The 25229-nt window shown below is 42.8% G+C and overlaps 1 protein-coding gene across 1 annotated transcript in view; it reads right to left on the bottom strand.

Annotated features, from left to right (window-relative positions):
- Nucleotides 1-25229, bottom strand: part of VPS41 (VPS41 subunit of HOPS complex) — a 113989-nt gene that overhangs the window by 72286 nt on the left and 16474 nt on the right. The window contains exons 3-4 of the mRNA XM_060280561.2: nt 16804-16911; nt 10725-10802 (exon numbers count right to left, since the gene is read on the bottom strand). Of these exons, the coding sequence (XP_060136544.1) occupies nt 10725-10802; nt 16804-16911 (186 nt within the window). The remainder of the gene's footprint in view (nt 1-10724; nt 10803-16803; nt 16912-25229) is intronic.

Below are 25229 nucleotides of genomic sequence, written 5' to 3'. Positions count from 1 at the left end.
ACAGCCTGTGTGATAATCAATTACCTAATGTAAAATGCTTGAAATAAATACACTTAGTATGGATTATGTCAGCTCTTCAATTAGGAATAAATTCATGGCCATTCAAAGAGCCTCTTTTAACTGTGTGGCAACTTCCTTTCCCCAGATGCTCATCATCGTCCCACCTCATAGTGTCAAGTCCCTCAACGGTGAACCTGAGAAATCAATCTGCTAATGTATAATTTGTAAAGCTCCCCTGACTAACAAATGGATAATTGATTCTTTCAGAAATGCTGCATCCCCGTGGATGGGAGGCAGAATGAATAACAAACATTAAGGCTGGATTGGACTCCATTTCTGGGAGAGGCAATATTTGCGAGCTGGAATTCTAAACGTTTTAAAAAGTTGACTGTGTGACTTCATGCCTTTTAGCCACGGTTAACAAGCATGCAGCACACAGATTAGGGGTGTGAAAAACAGACTAGTGCTCAATTGCAATTATTGCAAAGCACATTTCATTACAGGAGGGACCTGCTGACTCACCCGCTAGAAACAAATCTCAGCTAATCCCATCACAGCCTAGGCACAACATTTTGTCATATATGCAAATGTATCCAAAACCAGCAATGGATCCCAAAGATTTTCCTCGAAACAAAGCGATCAATGTGATGATCGGAAAGTCAACAGCTTTGATCATTCATCTGCCATGGGGGGCACAGTCCATGACTTTTGATATATCACCAGCCCGGGGGGGTGGGGGGCCAGCGTGTTAAAGCTGCAATAGATCGGACGTCACAATAAAATAATAATAATAATAATACCCCACCCATCTGGATGGGTTTCCCCAGCCACTCTGGGTGGCTCCCAACAGAATTAAAAGCACAATACAACATGAAACATCAAAAACTTCCCTAAACAGGGCTGCCTTCAGATGTCTTCTAAAAATCAGATAGTTGTTTATTTCCTTGACATTTGACGGGAGGGTGTCACTACTGATAAACCATGGGGTATGATGACTTTAAATAAACTGTAACAACTGCTCAGAAATTATGCCTTCTTTAAAGAAGTCTGAATAAAGTACATCACTAGATTTCAACAATTGGGGGGGGTGATAAAGAGTCAGTATAAAGGTAAAGGGACCCCTGACCGTTAGGTCCAGTCATGACTGACTCTGGGGTTGTGGCGCTCATCTCGCTTTACTGGCTGAGGGAGCCGGCATACAGCTTCCAGGTCATGTGGCCAGCATGACAAAGCCGCTTCTGGCGAACCAGAGCAGCACATGGAAACACCGTTTACCTTCCCGCCGGAGGGGTACCTATTTATCTACTTGCACTTTGACGTGCTTTCGAACTGCTAGGTTGGCAGAAGCTGGAACCGAGCAACGGGAGCTCACCCCATCACAGGGATTCAAACCGCCGACCTTCTGATCAGCAAGCCCTAGGCTCTGTGGTTCAACCCACAGCGCCACCTGCGTCCCTAGTCAGTATAGCATAGTCCTTAAGAGTGTCAGGACCTGAGAGACCAGGGTTTAAATCCCCACTCGGTCAATAAGTTGCTTTGTGACCGTGGGTAATTCAGAGCCTCTCAGTCTTACCTACCTCACAGGGTTGTTGTGGAGATTAAATGAGGAGGATAGCCATGTTTTCACCACCTTGAGCTCCTTGGAGGAAAATGTGGGATAATGGAATAAATAAGTAATAGGAGATGTTTATGTAAAAATTGGGAGTAAAAAGAGCCAAAGTGCCAATTTGCAACACGTTTTAGCTTGCTCTAGTAAAATTGGATTTGTTAGAAATTTGGCACATTTATAGACCTCATCAGGCAGATGAAGTTTTAAGGTTCAATCAACAGGTGTCATTTTTATATGCTATAGAAATTTGAGGCTTATAACAGCAGATTTTTAAAATCTTGTAAGTGGCCCCTTAATACATACAAGACTCTCTCTCTCTCTCTAACGCAGGGGTGGCCAACTCCCAAGAGACTGCGATCTACTCACAGAGTTAAAAACTGGCAATGATCTACCCCCTATTTAAGGGTTCAGGTCAAAGTTGTTAAACTTTTTTTTAGGAAGGAGGAAGACCGATTGGGGGGGGGGGTTCCAAGTCAAAGTTGTTGAGTTTTTTCAGGGAGGAGGTAAAATGTTGAACTTTTTTCAGGGTAGCCACAGTGGTTCAGCTTCTTTGCAGGGAGCCAATGATCTACCAGTGATCTACTGCAGACGTCCAGTGATCTACCGGTAGATCACGATCTACCTATTGGACATGCCTGCTCTAATGTATCTGAAGAAGTGTGCATGCACACGAAAGCTCATACCAAAATAAAAATTTAGCTGGTCTTTAAGGTGCTGCTGGAAGGAATTTTTTTATTTTGTTTCCACTGCAATGATAAGCACCATTTGAAAAGTTAAGTATCCCCCTTTCCCTCACACAGTAAACCATGCCTCTTTCTAGGATGATGCATGCTCCAGCGTATGCAAGCTTCAGAACAACAGTTTCCATTCATATGCAAATGTAATAGTTAATTAACGGACTGATCCCAACATGATTCCCTAAGGCTTCAGGCAGGCAGGTAAACTTGCCTAGGATGACCTGAACATAAGTTGGTGGAAGCCCTGCTTTTATTCCTAGCTTCAAAATCAAGTGACTTGCACCAGCTGCTGCGTTTTAATTTCTGATGCATAAGATAGCTCTATGTCTGCATTTCTTTATTTCTTAAAGTTGGAATGGGGCTAGGCAGAGGCTTCCAAACCCACTTATAGTTTTCAGTGCAATGAGGGACAGGCCTTCCCCGGGGCTGTAATTAAAGGCCGGTTCTTAGATGGTGGAGCAAGGAAATCATACAAAGACTATTTCTACATTTGATGTCTTCTCCTTCCTTTTTTAAAAAAGGAATTGCCACCACAAATTGTCTTTGAATTATTTAGCATTCTATCAGGAATGCAATAATGAGCAATCATATACTTTGTCATGGCTTTTAAAATGAATGAGGTTCAACTTCCTGGTCGAGGTAAAGCTGTTAGCTATACAAAGTTCATTATCAACAATATCTTAAGACCCATTGGGAATAAAGGATTGTCATACTCGTGTGCTTTGTTCACCATGTTATTTCCCTGACATGTCATTTTTTTTATTCTTAAGAATTCATGCCTGGCTTTCTTTTTAAATAGCAACAAAGGGCTGCAAGTCCACCATTAATGTCACCTTATTTAACAAGTGCTGTCCTATTTTAATTTCATTGCTTTTGACTTTTGAACAAGAAAAACATCTCAATGTAAACAACATTCTATTAATGAAAGAACTCTGAATAATTCTAAGTGGTTGCATTTGGCATACGAGCACACAAGCCCTCCCCTTAATAGTACACCGGCTTTTCTCTCTCTAACCTTTCCCTCAAGTGATTTATGAGATCTTGAATGGAACTGGAGTCACCTACATGCCTTATTATTTTTGCCACCAATTCTGAAAAGCACCCAATCTGAATTCAAAGCTATTTCCCCCTGTATAGGCCAGCAGCACAGTAACAAAAACATGACAATCTGCCATTTCTTTTGTTCTCTGAGCACTTGGATGTATCGTGAGACATCCCGATCTTTTCTGAGCGGACTGGGAGTTGCTGCAGAGTGGCCCTCACCATCCCTCCAGAAACATCAAAAAATGTAGGCCAAGATAAAAGAGCTCTTTCCTTTTCCCATTCCTGGGAGTGGCAACGTGAGGTGCGGAGAAGACACATCACTAACTCCTACGTACAGCCAATGGCATAATCCCATGTTAGGAAACGTTGTTATTTAGTCGTGTCCGACTCTTTGTGACCTCATGGACCATAGCACGCCAGGCACTCCTGTCTTCCACTGCCTCCCGCAGTTTGGTCAAACTCATGTTCGTAGCTTCGAGAACACTGTCCAACCATCTCATCCTCTGTCATCCCCCTTCTCCTTGTGCCCTCCATCTTTCCCAGCATCAGGATCTTTTCCAGGGAGTCTTCTCTTCTCATGAGGTGGCCAAAGTCTTGGAGCATCAGCTTCATGATCTGTCCTTCCAGTGAGCACTCAGGGCTGATTTCCTTCAGAATGGATAGGTTTGATCTTCTTGCAGTCCATGGGACCCTCAAGCGTCTCCTCCAGCACCATAATTCAAAAGCATCAATTCTTCGGCGATCAGTCTTCTTTATGGTCCAGCTCTCACTTCCATACATCACTACTGGGAAAACCATAGCTTTAACTATACGGATCTTTGTCAGCAAGGTGATGTCTCTGCTTTTTAAGGGTTTGTCATTGCTTTTCTCCCAAGAAGCAGGCGTCTCTTAATTTCGTGACTGCTGTCACCATCTGCAGTGATCAAGGAGCCCAAGAAAGTAAAATCTCTCACTGCCTCCATTTCTTCCCCTTCTATTTGCCAGGAGGTGATGGGACCAGTGGCCATGATCTTGGTTTTTTTGATGTTGAGCTTCAGACCATATTTTGCGCTCTCCTCTTTCACCCTCATTAAAAGGTTCTTTAATTCCTCCTCACTTTCTGCCATCAAGGTTGTGTCATCTGCATATCTGAGGTTGTTGATATTTCTTCCGGCATGTTAGGAAACATGGTGCTTCCCAAATATTGTGGACTACAACTCTCATCAAACCTGACTTTCTGAGGGTGATGGGAGTTGGAGCCCAACAACATCTGAGGGGCACCAGACTGGCTACTCCCAAAATAATGCTTTGCCACTGGGAAACCTAAAAAGCTAATAGGCAAAGCAAAAGGACACTGCTGAGTTATTAACAGCTGCGAGACCCCCTCAAAACATTATGTTTTCTATGGCAGTCTTTGTTTAGACAAAGAGATCTTGAAGGCAAACGTATACTGTATTGGATCACCGGACAGCAATTCCTTAAGGTATTGTATGTTAGAGAGCACTTGACTGTTTGAGGATGAATTATAAAAACTTGGAATTAAAATGGATATACTTTTATCTTTACTCCTCATAAGGTTTGAGGACTTGCAACTTTTAAACAACTACCCATTTCCCTGTCTCTTTCTCACACGAAAAATGGTGGGTGCAAGCAGAAAATGAAGCTTAAAGGGAAAGGGGAAAAGCCATGGGAATCAGCAGTATGCTAGCTTCTTAGGAGCCAATCCTTTCCAAATCCCCCAATACTTTTAAAAGGTTGTTGGGATTTAGCAAACGCACATCTATCTAATAAGCTTCCTGTCTCTTAAATAAGAGTTTGGCACAGCATCGTCTTTTAACTCTGCTGAGCTCCTACAACAGGGAACATACCAAAGCCAATATGCCAAAGCAAGGTGGTGACTTCATGCAAGTAGTTCAGTGGTTCAGCAACTGGTTTGCTTATCACAACACAAGGGATTGCTCTGCAAGAGCTCGCAAGTGTCTCCAGACAATGCCTCAAGCGGCAGGATGCACAGCTGCAGTGGATCAGGCCTCCAAGGATTGCTGCTGCCGCCACCACAACCCCCCCCCCTCCGCCGTTCCTCATGCATATCTTTTATTCCTCTGCTGTTTCTGAGGCAGGTCTTCACACACTCCTTCTTCCCTGGCAATCTGCATAAAGTTGCGATTGCGCAAGCAAAATCTGTCTAAGTTGCAGCACCAATGTCTGTGAATGTGAACAAGGGAGGGGATTTGTCCTATTGATTTCAACAAGAATTCAATGCAACTAACATTTCTTGAATTGCGCCCACACAGTTAATAAGCAGATTATTTTCAAACGCACGTAAACATTCCATTCTGCAGTCTACTTGGCGTTTCGCTGCTTTGTCTTCTGTGCGACTGACAAAGACAACTGAAATGATGCCGTTAGAGTAATAAACAGAAACATTTACACGGCCTGTCAAAACGTGTGAAGTGATAAAGACTAACGCATATGAAAGTGCAACCCGAAGTAAAATATTTCTCCATTTAAATCAATAGAAGTAAACTTCCTTGCTATGTGGGGGCAGGGGGAGCGAAGCATTATTTTTCTGAAAGCAATTAACTGGGTTCTTTATCTTTCACCGTAATAACACCAACAGAGTCATTATAAGGCTTGCTTCCCTGTCAAATGTAAAACGGTATCAGGGCTATTTACAAAATGCCTCACCCACCAAATGTGCATGGGATTCGGGAATATAAACTTGTGAGAAAGGAGAGATTGAATATTGGTTGAAGCAGGGCAAAGTGTGGCAGTGGGTGGAGAGATGGTTTAAAAGGACTTTCGAAGCATGACACGTTTTGTGGATAATCCCATCAAGGTAATAAGAAGCCTCAGGTCAACCTCAATAGTTCCTGTAGCATGAACTCCTTAAAAAAGGTAAAGGACTCCTGACAGCTAAGTCCAGTCACGAATGACTCTGGGGTTGCAGCGCTCATCTCACTTTACTGGCCGAGGGAGCTAGCGTTTGTCCGCAGACAGTTTTTCCGCATCATGTGACCAGCAGGGGTAAGCCGTTTCTGGCGAAACCAGAGCAGCGCACGGAAACGCCGTTTACCTTCCCGCCGGAGCGGTACCTATTTATCTACTTGCACTTTGACGTGCTTTCGAACTGCTAGGTTGGCAGGAGCTGAGACCAAGCAACGGGAGCTCACGCTGTCGCAGGGATTCGAACCGTCGACCTTCGGATCGGCAAGCCCAAGGCTCAGTGGTTTACACTACAGCACCACCCGCTTACCTGTTGACAAACCAAGGCAGTGTACCAGAAGTTGCCTTCTACTGAGAGGAGCCATTGGTCCATCTAGCTTACCACTGCCTATGCTCGCTGGCAGAGACTCTCCAAGGCTTCAAGAGGAGGACACTCCCAGCCCTACCTGAAGATACCGGCGATTGACCCTGGGACCTTCTGTGCTGAAGCAGGCACTCTACCGCTGAGCGATAATAATAATATAATAATAATTTATTATTTATACCCCGCCCATCTGTCCGGGTCTCCCCTGCCACACATCAAAATACATTAAAATATCACAGACTAAAAACTTCCCTGCCTTTAGGTATTTTCTAAATGTCGGGTACCGGTAGTTGTTTATCTCTCTGACCTCTGATGGGAGGGCATTCCACAGGGCGGGTGCCACTACCGAAAAGGCCCTCTGCCTGGATCCCTGTAGCTTTGCTTCTCGCAGTGAGGGAACCGCCAGAAGGCCCTCGGCGCCGGATCTCGGTGTCCGGGCTGAACAATGGGGGTGGAGACGCTCCTTCAGGTATACAGGACCGAGACCATTTAGGGCTTTAAAGCGATGGTCCTCCCCCCCCCACAAATGGGATTGGACAGATTTGTGGAGGCTATGTCTGTCATGCCCTAAAAATGAAACCTGCATAGCTAGAGACAGGACACTTCTGGCAAGAGATGCTTTGCACACACATCGGGAGAAAGCCGCAGCTTTTCCGTCTTGCTCACAGAAGCATCAAGCTGCCCACTTCAAGACACAGCATGCTGGGCTTCAGCGGACCTTTGGTGTGATCCTGCAGGGTTCTTCAGATGTTCTTAAACACTGAAACTTTAATATGGCTCTAAGTGCTACAAAAACCTCTGGGTTTTCAAGGTTGCAAAGAGGCAACCTGACTACTTTTAACTTTTTCTGCCATTCTGATTAAACAAAAAAAAAAATCGAATTCTCAAAGCCATCAAATATTTAAAAATAGCCCTTGAAAGAGTGTGCAAACACATGTTAAAAAATTCCACAGCAAGGGGTTGGTTCTTAAATATTTCATGCTATTTTCTTAATTCCCCCATTTGAGAAAGGCCTTGGAAGAACAACATGCTGAAAAGATTTCAATTTCCTTCCACCCAAAGAACGCTTCAAAACATTATATATTTAAATTTGTTTTCCACACTCATGCATCACCACTAAACCATTAAATATTAAAAAACCAACCCTGCTTATAAAGCAGTCTGCATTTTCTCCTCTCCAAGGGAAGTGCAACACTTTTGTTGGCACAAGCCATTTCTTGTTACTGTACTTGCTCTAAATATGTATTTATTAAAAACACCAGGCAACAGGGCATGAATTCTCTCCCTTCCAAAAGCATTTTTTTTTAATTCGTTACTTAGCTAAATGTGTTTGTACAGCTCTCACATCTACAACTCTTGAATCTACAAGGATGTCAGTCACGGCAATAATTATATTAATAAATTGTAGCCATCTTAAGAAAAGATGAAGAGACATTTGGAATTAATATGCTGTAAATCGCTTCCGCACCCTCCTTTGTCAGTGGAGTTAGCCAGCCTTTTCTTCTCCATTGCCTTTAAGTCATAATTTTCCACTCATTTGACACATTTCATCTCACTCAAAGCACTGAACCCTAATACAAGAGAACGCCAGTATGTCAAATGCTCAGGATCCGAGAACACAGATCGGTTAATCTTAAGCAGGTGTCACCGACAAAAATGCGGCCATGTTTGTGAGAGGGAAGGTGGGCGAGAGAGAAACCTATCAAAATAATCGGCATACGGTCAGGAGTCGCTGGGGATTCTGCAACGTTTTCAGAAGACCCGTCCTCCGTTTAAGTTAAGTTGCCTCCTCACTGTATTTCAGGCTGAAGCTTGGAGAACGGGAGCTCTTTTGTGGACCAAAAATAGCCTTTTGCCCTTTCGTATCTCCCATTACTTCCACCTTTCAAAGAGGGCTTGAAACAGAAGTTGGATAAACAGTTATATTTGGGCAATGGTCATGAGCTACTCAGAACTAAGATGGCAATAGATACCTCATTTTTCGTCACCTACAGATTGATCTAGAACAGGCATCCCCAAACTTCGGCCCTCCAGATGTTTTGGCCTACAACTCCCATGATCCCTAGCTAAGAGGACTAGTGGTCGGGGAAGATGGGAATTGTAGTCCAAAACATCTGGAGGGCCAAAGTTTGGGGATGCCTGATCTAGAACTTCAGAGGCACCTGGGGGCACAGAGTGGGCACAGAGGGAAGTCCAGACACATGCCCTTTGTGTCCCATTCCCCACTCGCCAACTGCTTCTCCTGTTTCCCTCTCCCCTCATTTCCCATTTTTTTACCCTACCAGGGCAGCGGAAAAGGAGTGTCTCTTTTTCTTTGTTTTCACCCCCAAAACAAAAGAACACAGGATTTGTTCCTTACCACAAGCAACCCAACCCTGTTGCCTTTCCAAGGCAGCTGGGAAGGATCCTTCTTCTTCTTCTTACAACCCCTTTTTCTTACCAAGGCTGTTGGACACACCAGTCCTAGCATAATCCTACCCCTCTGAGTTCTACAGAGCTTACTCCCAGGTTAACAGGCGACAGATCCAAGGGCAGCCAGCAAAGCAGGGTGGCCCATGGCATCTGTCTGCCTGTCTATACATAACACACACAAACACACACACACACACACACACACAAACCTTCAAAAAGTTGCTCTTAGCAGTGGGTTTGGGGGAACAATTGTATACAGTGGTACCTCGGTTTACAAACACAATTGGTTCCGGAAGTCTGTACTTAACCTGAAGCGTATTAAACCTGAAGCGAACTTTCCCATTTAAAGTAATGGAAAGTGGATTAATCCATTCCAGACGGTCCGTGGAGTACTTAACCTGAAGCGTACTTAACCTGAAGTGAGCTTTCCCATTAAAAGTAATGGAAAGTGGATTAATCTGTTCCAGACAGGTCCGCGGAGTACTCAACCTGAAGCATACTTAACCCGAAGCATGGGTGTAATTGGTTCCAGAAGTCCGTACTTAACCTGAAGCGTACTTAACCTGAAGCGAACTTTCCCATTGAAAGTAATGAAAAGTGGACTAATCCGTTCCAGACGGGTCCGCGGAGTATTTAAACTAAAAATACTCAAACTGAGGCGTACTTAAACCGAGGTATGACTGTAATTAGATTTTTTTAAAATAAAAAAGTAACCTTTCACCTTTCACATAAAAGACCGCTGCGTCAGCATCAGAGCACATGTTATGTTTTGCAAGCATGTTGACACCTTGTGATGGACACTTTGATAATTGGTGACAACGGTCTAAAAAAAAAAAAAAGCCTACCGGAACATGCGACAACGCAAGACAAATACTATAAATATTGTTCTTCAGCAGCAACTGCGTACGGCCTGCAAGAGGTATATTTTATGCCCCAGAATATGACTTTACATAAATTCTGCGTTGTGTTTGTTCTCTAAGATTCCAGGAAATCACATGGAGAGAGAGAAAAAATCTTCCTCTTCTCCTTCAATCAATACAATCCCTTAAGAGACCAAGCTTCAGGACATTCACATAAAATATTAGCTTTATATATTTGCAGTAGATAAACTGAAGTAGCAAGGCAATCAATCAATTTTCAATTACTTTCGGCATCTCAATATGATAGGACACATACTAACTATCAACAATAGTGAAGCTAACGAACTGCTTCATGCCTATAGATGCCACAAGGACCCAAGGCATGCAGATGAGTTGTGTTAATTGTGACCGTGGCTACAGCACCAAGTGTGGCTCTGAAAACAGCCATATTCCAAGGACAATGTGGGACCAAGCCACCAGCATTGGCCACAATGCTTTGGTAACACATGAACTGGGCCCTAGTTGAGATGGTCGGGGGAACCGCGGGCTGCTATTAGTTTTTCAATGGCTGCCAGTTTGCCGTGCAGGAGGAGACTCTCCTTGTATGGTGCAGTGGATCTGAAGGCTGTTGTGTTGTGCTACTTAAGTCCAGGTCACACAGCTGGCAGTAGCACGCTTGTCAAAAAAGAGGCTCAAAGGAGATCAACGAAATTCTGGATGTGGTTGGTTCTTCCAAATATAGCATGAGGCTGCAAAGAAGTAGCTGTACTTACGATGTCAAACTTCTGGGTGATATTCCCCTGGACATCGAGTAAATAAACTTTGCCATAATGCGTTCCAAGTGCCAAAAACTGGAGAGGGGAAAAAAAGAGAGGAAAAAGAAGATACTCAGTGAAAATTCGAATAACTCTACTTACGAATGTTTCTACTTATGAATGGAGCTCCGTCTGCCATCTTGGATGCGGTTCAGATAGGATTTTTTCTACTTACGAATTTTTAGATAGGGTTGCTTTGACTTACGAATTCCCCCCCCCCCAATGCATTCCTATGGGATTCTACTTACAATTTTTTTCGACTTACAAATGTGCGTTCGGAACGCATTAAATTCCTAAGTAGAGGTACCACTGTACGTACATTATTGTGCTGGTGCATGCTAGCTGTCAAAGTCATTTACTGATGACGAATGTTGGCCAGCAGTCTCCTCATGCTGCCTCCTAGTCTATTGTGGCAAATCACAAACGCAGTGTGAAGACAGGGGCTCATCCTGGCAAATGCTTAAGAATAAAATGATAACATTTGATGAACAATCACTTTCTGTATTGGCTTAGCTAGAACAAGGAGTTGAAGCAAAATATTCCATGACTATGGCCACCATCGATTTTTAAAAAGCCAGTTCCCGACTTCTGCCTCTTTCTTGCACCTTCATCATGACGGAAGCAACAAGCCAGTGTGTGTTAAGCGTGTAAAAGTGGAACTTCTGCTAAGCTACAAAGGAGGAGTGGATACCCAAAACAACATGTCACAAGCAAGCTTGGAGGAGGAGGAGGAGGTAGCTTCGCATCTGAGAAGTGGGAGTGAAAGAAGAAAGGTGAAAGTGGAGTGAAGAAGCCAGGACACTGGAGGAGGGAGAAGGAAATGGGGGTTTTCTATGCCACTGCCACCACCTAGCCAACTCTCATCTTTGAAAGGCATGTGGTTAAATAGTACATATACAGCTTTGTAAAGTAAAGACCCCTTCATCGTCTGTTTAACTCGTTGCTTGTTTTCCTTCTCTTCCTGTTTTGTGGGATGAATTAATTTTGTTAAATTGTTAAATTAAATTGTTGTTAAAATTAAAATGTGGGATTTTAATTTTGTTGGGATAGTATGTAATGAATTTTAACATTTTTAATTATTGTTGTGTTGATATTTGTGTACAGGCATGGTCCTCACAATAAACGGTTTGGTTGTTGTTGTTGTTGTTGATATACAGCTTTGTGGCACAAAAACAAGTCACTTAAAAAACAACAACAACGTATAAACGGAATTGCTTGCTTTTAAAGCTGCCCCTCCATTTTAAACCATGTCTAAAGTCCCAACAAGCACAAAGGTTTTCTCAACTATTTTTTTCTTGCATCCAGTTCTTAAGCACGTGGGGAGATATAATAATAATAATAATAATAATAATAATAATAATAATCAACTTTTATTTATATCCCGCTCTCCCCAGCTGAAGTCGGGCTCAGGGCGGCTAGCATCAAATACATAACATTAGTATAAAATCAAACAATAATTAAATTACAGTGGTGCCTCCCTAGACGAATTTAATTCGTTCCATGGGTCTTTTCTTATAACGAAAAATTCGTCTAGCGAATCCCATAGGAATGCATTGAAATTTTTTTTGAAATTTTTTGCCCATAGGAACGCATTAATTGAATTTCAATGCATTCCTATGGGAAACCGTGATTCGCTAGATGAATTTTTCGTAAAACGCATTCGTCTAGCGAGGCAACCTCCGCTAGAAAAAACCTTTCGTTAAGCGGAAATTTCGTTAAGCAGGGCATTCGTTAAGCGAGGCACCACTGTACCTCCTAAAAACAGGTAGTCTAATTCGGTGACGTTCCGCAGGATTAGGGTTGGGAACAGTAAGTGCTCATCGTCCCAACTGTTTATGCTGCTCTTATATGGGCTTGTGAGAATGCTGGAAGGCCTCTTTCATATTAGTTCTTATACAAAAAGAAAAGGGGAATCAGGCTGAGCCCTGACCAAAGGCCAGGCAGAACAACTCCATCTTGCAGGCCCTGCAGAAAGATGTCAAATCCCGCAGGGCCCTGATCTCTTGTGGCAGAGCGTTCCACCAGGCCGGGGCCAAGGTCAAAAAGGCCACCCTAATCTCTCTGAGGCCCGGGATCTCCAAGGTGTTATTATTTGTAGACCGTAAGCTCCTCCGTGGGGCGTACCAGGAGAGGCAGTCCCGTAGGTACGAGGGTCCTAGGCCATATAGGGCTTTAAAGGTTAAAACCAGCACCTTAAACCTGATCCTGTACTCCACCGGGAACCAGTGCAGCTGGTAGGATAGCACTGGATGAACATGATCCCACGGTGAAGATCCCATAAGGAGTCTCGCCGCAGCATTCTGCACCTGCTGGAGTTTCTGGGTCAATTTCAAGGGCAGCCCCACATAGAGTGAGTTACAATAATCAAACCTGGAGGTGACCGTCGCATGGATCACAGTGGCGAGATCAGGGCGGGAGAGGTGAGGGACCAATTGCACATATGAGCAACTTAGCACATAATCATGGCATGCATTCCTTGAAAAGGTTGCTCTCTCTCGCTCACTCTCTCTCTCGGACAGGTCAGTCCCAGTTTAATATACAAAGAAGATGGCAATGCAAATGACCCAGCCTGCTCTGGTCCTGCGGTTAAACCTTTCAACCATAAAAACAGGTTGGGAACCAGCATTAAGTGTGTGCAGTGTGCATAGAGCACATGTGCTGCATGAGCACATAGAATACCTCCCAAAAAAACCCACAAAATAAGTGCTCTACTTGCTATTTCATAATACAACAAAAACCCATGCAGGGTTATTATTTATATATTTAGATTCTAAAGAGAGATCTAGTTTATGCTACTGAATTCTGTGCACTAAAAACAAATTAACCAACCAAATGTTTGGTGCTTCTTTATATAGAGGCGGATGCATTCCTCCCCCCCCCCCACCTTTTCTTTAGCATTACTCAAGTGGTCAGACTCCTAAATTCTCTGTATTTCATTCCATGTGAGCATGCTTCATTGCAGCCTATAATGAAATGCTCAAATTTACAGGCACTACTAAGTGTGTCAGTCAAGCAGCACAATCTTTTTTTTTTTTATAAAAAAAAATAACCTTACAGAAAGTCAAGGTTCAAAAGGATTTATCAAAATGGAATTGCTTAAAATGAAATTTCAGTTGAGGCACTTAAAATATGAAGCCACATTAAAGAGAAGTCAAAAAAGAGGGGGGGGGAGAGAGAGAAAGAGAGGAGAGAAGGGGTTCATTAGAAATTCATCCCCTGCAATGCCTTTCACTCCTGCAAGGTTGCCTTTTTACAGGAAGAAAAAAGTCCCCCGGGTAAGAAAATCAATACTAGTTAATAAAACATCAGGTGTGCAGACATAACTAGGTATGACTATTCCACTGCACAGGGCTGCTTGAATGCACCAGGTGCCATGACGATTAGTCATCCAATGCAGACAGCGAGACCAGTGAAAATATGTTTTAGCATTGCAAGGAAAAATAATAATAATTCTGGAGGGAAATTAGTCTGAATAGATGCCACTCTTCGGTACTCCAAACAAAGCCAAATTGTTCTAATCACAATGTACATCTATTCTACAGGCTACGGTTTTATTTATGATGGCTCTTTCATAGGGTTTGATTTCTCCTCTTTTTTAAAGGGATACACATGCGCGCACACCACCCTCAGTTTTTAGCCTCAGCATTGTAAGAGACCAATTCCTAAAAGACACCTAGACTTCAGCTTCTAACATTATTGATCCTACTCATAAATAGTGTAGTTTGCTAGAAAAACCAAAAGTGCTCAGTTACTTAAAACAACTCTGCTGTTGTGTTGTTCTTTGTGACACTATAATTAGGGGAGAACTTGGACAGTTCCAAATATAGAAAATACTTATAGTGTTGCCCAATAAATTTACTTCTTCTTTTTTTTAAAAAAAGGGAACGCCACAGTTCCAGATTAAAATTGTCAGCTGTCAGATCACAGAAACTTTCAAAGATCAGCTTTGCTGAACCTTTGGTGATCCATAATCTCATTAAGCACTGGGCACTTCCTGTTAAGAGGAACCTTCTATGACCCGGGGCATGCTCTGTTTGTGCAACAAGGAATCTCTGCAAAATAACATAAAATCAGAATGGGAAGGGACCACGAGGGTCATCTAGTCCAACCCCCTGTATTTTTCCCTTTTCTTAAAAAAAAGGAGGAAAAAGAAGTGGGAAGGGGTAGAGAAAGAGGTGTGGGCTTTTAGATCATATCCCTTTATGTCATTATTGTGTGAAGGGCTGAGAAACAGTTTATTTCTTATTACAAGTAAAAAGGTAACCAGCTCAGGAGGCTTTACATCTTTTCGCATGTAGAATCGTAGAATTACATGAGGCGGCTGTTTTATGTAACATATCTGAAACCTTAATATAGGAAGGATCAAGGTGTATTGGCCAGGGGGGTATAATTCTAATCTCAAGGTGAGGTGGGTGCCTTAAAGGGATTTGGGGCTTGCCCAAGTCGAACAAGGAGATGTATGACACTACCGTGTTTCTCATATTTTAAGACGTAGCCATAAAATAAGACGTAGTAAGATTTTCAAGCATTTGAGAAATATAAGCCATACCCCAAAAATAAGCCATAGTGGTAGGCGCTATTCTGAAGGGCGCCAAGGAAGAGGCGAAGCTGCCCGCACCTCTCCAGTCACCTCTGAGCCTCCGGGAGCCAGCAGCAGCAATGCCAGCTGCGGATGGAGGAGGAGGCGGCTTGTCAGGTCGGCACCCAGCAGCATGTGCAGAGCGCCCCAACCCTCCAGGAACCAACGCTCCTGCTGGCTTGGGGCTTGGAGCGTGCGGCGCTGCTGGGCGCCGACCCGGCAGGCCGCCGCCTCCTTCTGCTGTGTTGCTGCTGCTGACTCCCGGAGGCTCGGGATGCACTGGGCGCCGACCCGGCAGGCTGCCTCCGGAGCCCTGACCCGGCGGCGGGACGTGGCAAGAGCCGCAGCGTGCGCCGCTCCGAGCCCCGACCCAGCAGGACCCAGCAGCGTGCCCTGCTGAAGCGCCGACAAAGCGCCCACCAGCGCAGCAGCAGCAGCAGCCAGTTCCGGGCGCCGAGCAGCAACAGGAAGAGGAGGTGATTTTTTTATTAAAAAAAATAAGACACCCCCGAAAATAAGCCATAGGCTTATTTTCTTGAGTAAAATAAATATAAGACGGTGTCTTAAATTATGAGAAACACGGTATATGCAAGAGAAAAACCTATATCCCTAAGCTTAAATCGAACTGTTCAACTAAACTTATCCTGCCCAGGTAGGTGGACCAATCATCGGTTATTTGCAGAGGTAAACCCTGGAAGATAACCATTGCACCAACCTAGGGGGTAAATTACATAAGGCAACATTGCATATCCAAGGTAATGGAAGTCTAATTTCAGATGCCTGTTCACGCTAACATATAGTCACATCCTTGTACATATATATATATATATATATATATATATATATATAAAACAACCCTTAGCTTAGATTCCTTACATTACATCTCTCTTTCCCCCTCTATTACCTCTAACTTAACTGGGGTGCACTTGACCCCAGGAATATAATGTAAGGTTTTCAAGCATAGGTGAATGGTGGGTGACTTGAAGAAAAATAGTACATGCAAATAATTTATCCCAGCACGGGGCTGAGTGGAGGTCATGTTTATTCACCAAGCACTTGACAAAAACGTCAAAAAAAGTGATTGGATAATAGGTGGCTGCAGGAGATTTGCCAAGTAAAGAGTTTAAATCAAAACCACCTCCCCTGTCCTCCACTTCTTCAGAAGTGGCAGGTAACACAGAACTACTCCAGGGACAAATTGGGCGGCGTGCAAAGAGCTCACAGTAGTCAGAACTCACTTAGCGCATCTCTAAGCAAATAATTACCTCTACCCGCATACTTGCCATGAAACAAATTCTCAGCAACTGGAAGCATCTCTACAGTGTTTGTTACCACAATGTAGAGCTTCTGGTATATCATCTATATCCAAATCTCAACTGTTTTGGTGAAGACGGCACAAATCTACATTTTAAAAAATATTACATGTGTGTGTGCATTAAAAAACAAACAAACTCTTACCTTCTCATGCACCATCATGCAACTGGCGACGTCCTTTTGAAGAATTTCCGTAACACCGTTAGAAAGCCTTTCATACTTCAGCTTGGGCTCTTCTTCACTGTCATCTTCCTGGATTCATAAATTTTAAGAGAAAAGAGGGATACTGGTTTTCCTCAGGTTTACACAGTCCTACTCTTCCCACTACACCCCAAAATAAAAATACTGCATAGCAACAGCCATAGATGGTCCACCATGAACTCTTTCTAACAACCACTAAGAAATGGAAGCCAAAATACCAACTTGCAACTTTGAAATTCCTGGGGCCCGAATTCTGACTGCATTTTTTCCTTTTCCTCAACATGTTAGTCAATACTGCTGTAGCTCAGGAAATGTTTAATAATCTCTTAAAAGCAGGAGGGGAGAATCCAGAAGTGTACTTGACAAAATAAAAGAAAGCCCAATACTGTATTCTAATAACTACACAAAATACATCACATATTTACTTATTTTCAAAATTTGTATACTTCTTAACTGTTGAAACCTCCAAGAGGCTTACACCGAACAGGAACATACAGTGCACATTAAAATCATCAATGAAAAGTAAGAAGTTAAAAACAAGTTGACTAAAAAAAATTAAAATATCCAAGTATACAGTCTATTTTGGGCGAGGGGAGAACACTTTCTCTAGACTTCAAGGAACTGCTCAGAAGCAAAAGGTCACTTGCAGTTCTGAACATTAGGCACGCAGCTCCTGTTTGGCACTTACCGGTAGGTGCCCACTTAAAACTTTTTAACCAGGTTTTCTCTGTGGAGTGATCCGGCCATGTTGATGCACCAATCTGATCCACTGATTTGTGACACATTCTGTATCTGTTATATTGATGTATTTTCACTGTTGATTTTTATGCCATGATATTTTAAAAATGTTGGTGGTATAGAAATTATTACAAATAAATAACAGTGTCGAAATGGAAACCTCGAAATGGAAACCCTATGGGTTTTAGACAACATCAAAAAGGATGTTTCTGAAGCTTAGGAAACATACATTTTTCAGTGTCGTTTCTTTCCATTTGTATCCTACCCACTCCCTCTTGCCAAAGTAAGCAACCGTTTCTTTAAAAGAGTATTCCCAACACATTGTTTTTCCGTGTGCATAGTGCTTTTACAAAGAATGAAAGGATGGCTCTCTACCACAAGGGGCTTGCAATGTAGAAGAAGTGGAAGGAAACGAAGGCTGGAGCAGAGAGGGGGAGAATGTGCAGTGATTGATGTTACATCTACTGAAGCTTACAGGAATTACAGATATAAAAAAGTAGAATTTACATATTACTTAACGACATGAAAAGCCAGCCACAGAGTGGAAGCCTCACAACATTCCCAGTTAGAGTAGACCACTAGAGCAAAGAGGGTTTCTGACCTTGAAATCTTGGGCAGAATCAAAACACTACAGTGGTACCTCGCAAGACGAAATTAATTTGTTCCACAAGTCGTTTCGTGTTGTGATAATTTCGTCTTGCGAAGCGCGGTTTCCCATAGGAATGCATTGAAATTTAATTAATGCGTTCCTAAGGGCAAAATAAAAGGTCCGCCCCTCGCTTCCCCAACTCCCAGCTCGCCCTCCTGCCTCGCGTCCGGCGCCGACTCACCCGCCGAGCCCAGGAGCAGCCACAGCAGCCACAGCAGCCACTCCAGAAAGTTTTGCGGCTCTGCTGAGCGCCTCCGCCTCTCGGCCCAAGCCCGCCCCAGGCCCAGGCGGCTGTGTGGGCGGGGAGGGGGAAGCAGGAGGAGGGCCAAGGAGAGGCTCCATCCCTCCTTCCCCAGCAGCTGGACCCTCGCGCCCAACCAGACAGCCTGCCTGCCTGCCTGCTGTCTATGCTACTTCGTCTTGCGAAGCACGGCCATAGAACGATTCGTCCTGCGAGTCTCCCAAAAATCGCACGATGCTTTCGTCTTGTGAGTTTTTTGTTGGACGAGGCATTCGTCTTGCAAGGTACCACTGTATTTCAGTCACTTGAGCCTATTCTTTGGGCAGTATCCGCCATTGGCTAACTAACGGTGTTAACCACACATGGACAATGTGCAAGTAGCTTTGCAGGTTCGTCAGAGGGTGCTCAACCACACACCTGCACTCATTGTCCTGTGCTGGCAATTGCATTCCTGCGACCCTCCAATCAGCGGATTGTCTGCCAGCTGGGAAGCAAGGGCAGGTGCACAATGCAGCTGTCAAGATTCTTTCCCGTGCTTTCCCTCGCCCTTACCCCCTACCATACCTGCCAAGTTCCGGCCTGAGAAATAAGGGACTGGACCGGAAGTAGCAGACCGAAAGTAGCGCTGCCGCCATTTTGGAACTGGGCGGAGCATGCTCAGAAGCGACTTTTGATGCTGCTCTGCCCTGTTCCAAAATGGCCGTCGCACCAGAAGTCGCGCTGCAGCCATTTTGGAACTGGGCAAAGCAGCATCAAAAGTCGCTTCTGAGCATGCTCCGCCCAGTTCCAAAATAGCCGCCACGCCAGAATAAACCGGGGGAAAACAAAAAAATCCGTTTTTTCGGCTGGGGACAGCTGGAAAAATGGGGGCTTCCCGGGGAATACGGGACACTTGGCAGCTATGCCCCCTACCCACCTAGCTGGCAGTGCGAAGAGCCCATAGATGTCCACATTCCTCAGTTGTTCCCACCTTTGCTCATTGCTGGGTAGCAGGGAGGGAGGAGGTGCTATGGGACCAGGAGGAGAGGTTTAAAACTCCCCATCACCTCGCGACAAACTGGGGGTGAGGGAGTGTGTACATGTGTGTATACATGAGAACAGTGTTAGAAACTCAGATATATAAGCTCGGTGCCAAATGGCTCCTGAAACCAGGGATACAGTCGCCAAAACGGAATTTTTTCAATACAACTTCTTGGTTCCGGAAATTCATTCTGATTGTGCAGACAAAATATAACGGACAGAATTCTTCAGGATGTATTGCTAGTGTGTGAAAACAGTCAAGATGCAAAGATCCTCAGGTATGCACCTCCAGGTGGTGGAGATGTCAGGCACCAAACTGGCGCCCAGGCATCTTCACTTGGTCACAAGAGGCCAACAGCCAGGTGCAAAATTTTGCCTGCCACCTGGCAAACTTTGAATGCCGTGTGAGAGTGAGTGGGCAGAAGGCTCTATGTGTCTGTGATTGAGACTGGGGTGCGCTTGTGGCTGTGTTTGTGTATAAGGAAGGGGGGGGGGAGATTTCCTCCTGCCAGCTTCTCTGAATCCAACCCAATGTGTGAAGTAGCCCTTTCATTGAATAATTACTGCATGTTCATAACACTGTTTTTTTCATATCTAAGATTTTTTTTTAAAAAAAACCTCAGGAATCCTTCCACAATAGGTGTTGGGGGTTATATAATATCAGTTCCTTATATTGGGAGCCAACTAAGAAGCAGATACAGTCATACCTCGGTTTAAGTACGCCTCAGTTTGAGTATTTTCAGTTTAAGTACTCCACGGACCTGTCTGGAACGGATTAATCCACTTTCCATTACTTTCAATGGGAAAGTTCGCTTCAGGTTAAGTACGCTTCAGGTTAAGTACGGACTTCCGGAACCAATTATACTCATACTTTGGTTTAAGTATGTTTCAGTTTAAGTACTCCGTGGACCCGTCTGGAACGGATTAATCCACTTTCCATTACTTTCAATGGGAAAGTTCGCTTCAGGTTAAGTACGCTTCAAGTTAAGTACGGACTTCCGGAACCAATTACACTCATACTTTGGGTTAAGTATGCTTCAGGTTGAGTACTCCACAGACCGACTGGAACAGATTAATCCACTTTCCATACGCTTTAGTTTAAGTACTCCGCGGACTGTCTGGAATGAATTAATCCACTTTCCATTACTTTCAATGGGAAAGTTCGCTTCAGGTTAAGTACAGAATTCCAGAACCAATTGTGTTTGCAAACCGAGGTACCACTGTACCTTCTTAATATGACCACATTTGCAGGATTTAAGTGCCACCATATGCTGGTTTGCACACCAGTGAGGTAACTCACAATTTCACTAAGTTATTGAAATAGTATCCTGACAAAACCACAAAGTACAAGCTACAGTAGAAAGGCCTAAATTTCAACTTTCTTCTTCACCTACAACAGCCAGGGACTTTGGTGTTAAGTTTTTATGACAGAATTTTTTTTTAAGGAATTAATATAGGTATGTCAGCAATCAACGACACAGTTGTCGAAAACAATGTGTCAAGATGTCCAGCAAGATGCAATTTTTATTCAGTAAATCCAACACCGAACAAAGTTGTTACCAGTCAGACAGACTCAATGTCAAATTAGAGTGCAGGGCATAATCAGACAAATTACCTGTGCTTCTTGCTTCTTGACAGATGCAAAACAGTTAAAATCAAAAAAGTTAGCGCCGTCTGCAGCTTCTACGTTATGTGACAATTAACACATAATTGCATTTACGTACATTTTTATTATGAATAATAACAATGTACAAATGATCTGCACACTCTGGGGATAAACATGCAGAGTTGAGAGTGAATTCTAGGCATCAAAGTCATTATAATAAGACCCAACGTGTTGCTGAAGTCTGGACATCAAATGTGCAACCAAAGTGAAAAGTTAATTCTAGTCTCTCAAGTGTTTTGCATAAAAGCATTCATCCACGGACCATTAGATAAAGTTACTGTAAATAAGTTTTGCCTGTCTTATTTATGAGTGAAAACTAAGTAATTCCTCCTGCGCATGCATATACAAAAAACATATACTTTCAAAAACTCAGCTCACTGAAGCATTCTGCCAGGCTTCAAGAAAAAAACATAAATAAAGCGAGAAACTTCAAATATTGCGCACACTGATGTACCCATTTCATGATTTTCTGACAGGTATCTCTTATGTTAAATAAAAGTCAAGCTAAAGGTGAATTTGAGAGGCTTTTTCTTTGCTGTAAACAAACAAAACGAAAAACTATTTGCAAAATACAAGATTACTCCATTTCTGCAGACTATATATCACCTTCTAAATAAAGAGACGGAAAGCATCAACAGCAATTGATGAATCAGAGTTTAACATATATATATATATATATATATATATATATATATATATATATCCCCATCTCTCTCCCTCTCTTAGGAGAAGCTTTTATGCAGCATGAACTTCTAAAGGTAAACACACGGCAGCGTAAATAAAAAGCAAATCAATAATTTTTGTTAAATTTTAATAATCCTGCAAACCTACAAATAAAACCATCATCAGCCTGAGTTGAGATGACAGTTAGCTCCGTTTCTATGACAACCGGCTTGAACAGTACAAGTCTTGACTCGTAGCAAAGCTTAAGATATGAACAGAGTGACATTTACTCCATACAGGAAAACTCACAGCTTTCTTCTTCTTCTTCTTCTTCTTCTTTTAAAAAAATCAATTTCTCAACTAACATGGATTTTTACTAAGTATATGGCACTTTTAATTAAAGGCAAAGTCCTGTATGCTATCCTAAAGGATTCTCAAGTCGTTTGGAAAAATAATAATATCACTGTCGCTTGCACTGTTTTGACATTCCCGTCTGTTCTCCCCTCACATTTCTGTTGCAGAGAAAATACACTCAATTTTAAGACGTATGAAATAGTTGTGATCTATCCCTCAGCTCTTGGTGTCGTATTTTACTAAGTCAAAAGATTAACATTTTACATTTTATTAACATTTTATTAACATTTTATACCAGGACCACAGGCTTATTTCACTTCCTACAGCTCCAACATACTTGAGATATTTTTTTTTACTTTAAACAGCAGACATGTTCCACCCACAATGTATAACAAAATACTGCTCAAAATCACACACCCCTTTTTAAGTTGCCTTTTCTTTGCATCCGAGAAACTACAACCACAGTCCAATACAGAATTCAATCACAGCCAAGAAATATGAGCCATAAAATAAATGAGCTTACTGAAATTAACGTACTGTATATGTATATGCGTGTTGGATTGTGGCCTATACATAAATGGCGTTTCTATGTGCAGGTGTGCAGTTCAGGACTTGAAAGAAAACTTTAAACCGCATTCACGGAAAATGTGAGGTTCAGCCTATAGCTGGGATTTTAAAGAAAACAAGCATAGAACTCAGCTATTGCATAACTAATTGCGAATTTGACATACCGGTAGTAATCAATTCAAAATCATTTTCCAAATGTTCACTATTTACCTTCTCCACTTTGCATCTGAAAGCACAGGAACAGCCATGTTATTACCCAGCAAGAACCTCCGTTTTCTATGGACAGTTTCTGCTAAAAGCTCCACACATAAGACTAATGCAATTAAGTAATGAGATCAGAAAACTGCTGAGGGTTGTGTCGTTCATTAAGACCAAAATCCTTTGAGCAAATCAATGGCCTGCTTCTCTTTCCCTTCCTGTAATCAAACTACAGGTTGGTCTACATTAGCCTTCCCCAACCTGGTGCCCTCCAAATGCTTGGGACTACAACTCCCATCGGCTCCACCCAGCATGGCTGTGATGGAGAGCACTGGGGGCTAGTGCAAAATATCTGGAAGAGCTGTTCAACCGTGGAACAGTCTCCCGTGGAAGGTTGTGGATTCTCCTCCTTTGGAGGTTTTTAAGCAGAGGTTGGATGGCCATCTGTCATGGATGCTTTAGCTGAGATTCCTGCACTGCAGAGGGCTGGACTAAAGGACCCTTGGGGGGTCCCTTCAAACTCTAAGATTCTATGATTCTTTTTTTTTAATTTATATTTATTGGAAGGTTTTTTGATACAAAATAGAAGAAAAACAATTTTACATAGCCAATACAAATAAAAACAACAAGAAGAAAAAAAGGGAAAAAACCACAGAGGAAAAAAAACACTTCAAAAAAGAAAAAAGAAAAAAAAAAATAAACATTCTAATTTATAATCCATGATTATAATCAATTCCGACTTCCCTGACCCCTCTTTTCCGAGCCCTTTTTTATCCCCAAAATATGCAACTTCCAATTCATTTTAAAAATACAACTTTTTACATTCATTTTCCAATCTAAAACAATTCCAATTTTTTCCCCTAATCCAAACATTATAATCTTATTTATCTATTATAATTCCCCATTGGCCTCTAATTTTCCCTCAAAAATGATTCACAAAATTATCAAATCTCCTTATATTTCCCTCTTTTACTTCTAAGTTCAACCCCCCCCCCCAGTTCCGGTTTTCCCGGATGCTTCAACTAGCTCCTTAAAAATATCCATTTCCAACCAATTTAATCCATCCAAAAATTAAACAAACATCAATTTTTCATCCAATCCCAATTCTGACCCACTCCTGCCCAGTCCTTTTCCCCACAACCCCCTTTCCTTCGTCCTGTTTCTTTTTATTATACATTCCATCGCTTTCCAGAAAGTTTCTCTCTCTGATATAAAATCCATTGCCGCTGCTGGGGCCGCGCTCCTCTTCTCTCACAGGAGGAGAGCGACTCCCCGCCTTCTTGTCTTTACCCATTGGAGCCTCTTGGATAGCAGTTGTAATCTGAGCTACCCCTCTCACGGGCAGCGTCGGATTTCCTTTCGTTTGCTCCTCTTCGTTACAGTCAGAGTTGTTATGTAAATCAGTTTCCATTGGGGTTGTGTATTGTTGTCCCTGGCCAGTCTGGTTTTCGTCAACGATGTCTCCTCCATTTGATTTGCAAGCGGCAAGAATTTCTAACGCTTTTTCCAACAATATCCCCCAACAGGTTTCATCCATCTGCGTAAGTTGTGTCTTCTCCATTTCCGTTCTTTGTTGTCTCAAATTACCTCGGGTAGCTACGCTGTTTTGTTCAAGATGGCGCAGTCCCTTGATTCAATATCCTGACTGGATTAATAAATAAATTTCCTCTTATCAAATTCTTTTCTCTTGCTTTTGTTACTTCCTCACCATTATTTCAATTCAAAAGTCAGTCTTTTCCGTTTAACACCTCCACCATCCAGCTCAGAGATCTACAACACTGGAGACCTTCTTTCCCTTTGAAATGTAAACGATGTAACAATGTGGCTAGTCTCCGCTCCCGGTTCCCGTCCCCAGGCTACAGGGAGTTTGTCCTTTTACAAATTTAACACAGTTTCTTGCAGGTTCCAATTATATATGCTTTCTTCCCTTAGTCCTGCCACTAAGGGAGGTCAAATGTTCTTCTTTTTGAAAGTTATAAAGTTCAGTCCGTGGTAATGGCTGCCGGCAAGATAGCTGCGTCATAAACCACTCGGTGAGGAAGGGACCGACCTCCGTTTTAAAATCCACTTCCTTTCGCCAAATTTATTCCAAATAAAACGATTCTTGAAATTACTTACAGGCAAATCAATGTTTTGGAGGCATCTGCTGCTCATTTACCGTCGGCACGGAGCTTTGCGACTGCGGAGGAAGCGAATCAATCCAAGGCTCCGTCCCCTCGACCTGCTCTCAGTGGCTCTAACTGGCCAACCGGGCAGTAAAGGGGACTTTAAGG

Source organism: Zootoca vivipara, chromosome 11 (genome assembly GCF_965207765.1).
Source record: "Zootoca vivipara chromosome 11, rZooViv2.hap1.1, whole genome shotgun sequence".
NCBI lineage: Eukaryota > Metazoa > Chordata > Lepidosauria > Squamata > Lacertidae > Zootoca > Zootoca vivipara.
Note: the sequence above shows the minus strand (reverse complement) of the source record. Positions and strands in the feature narration are given on the sequence as shown.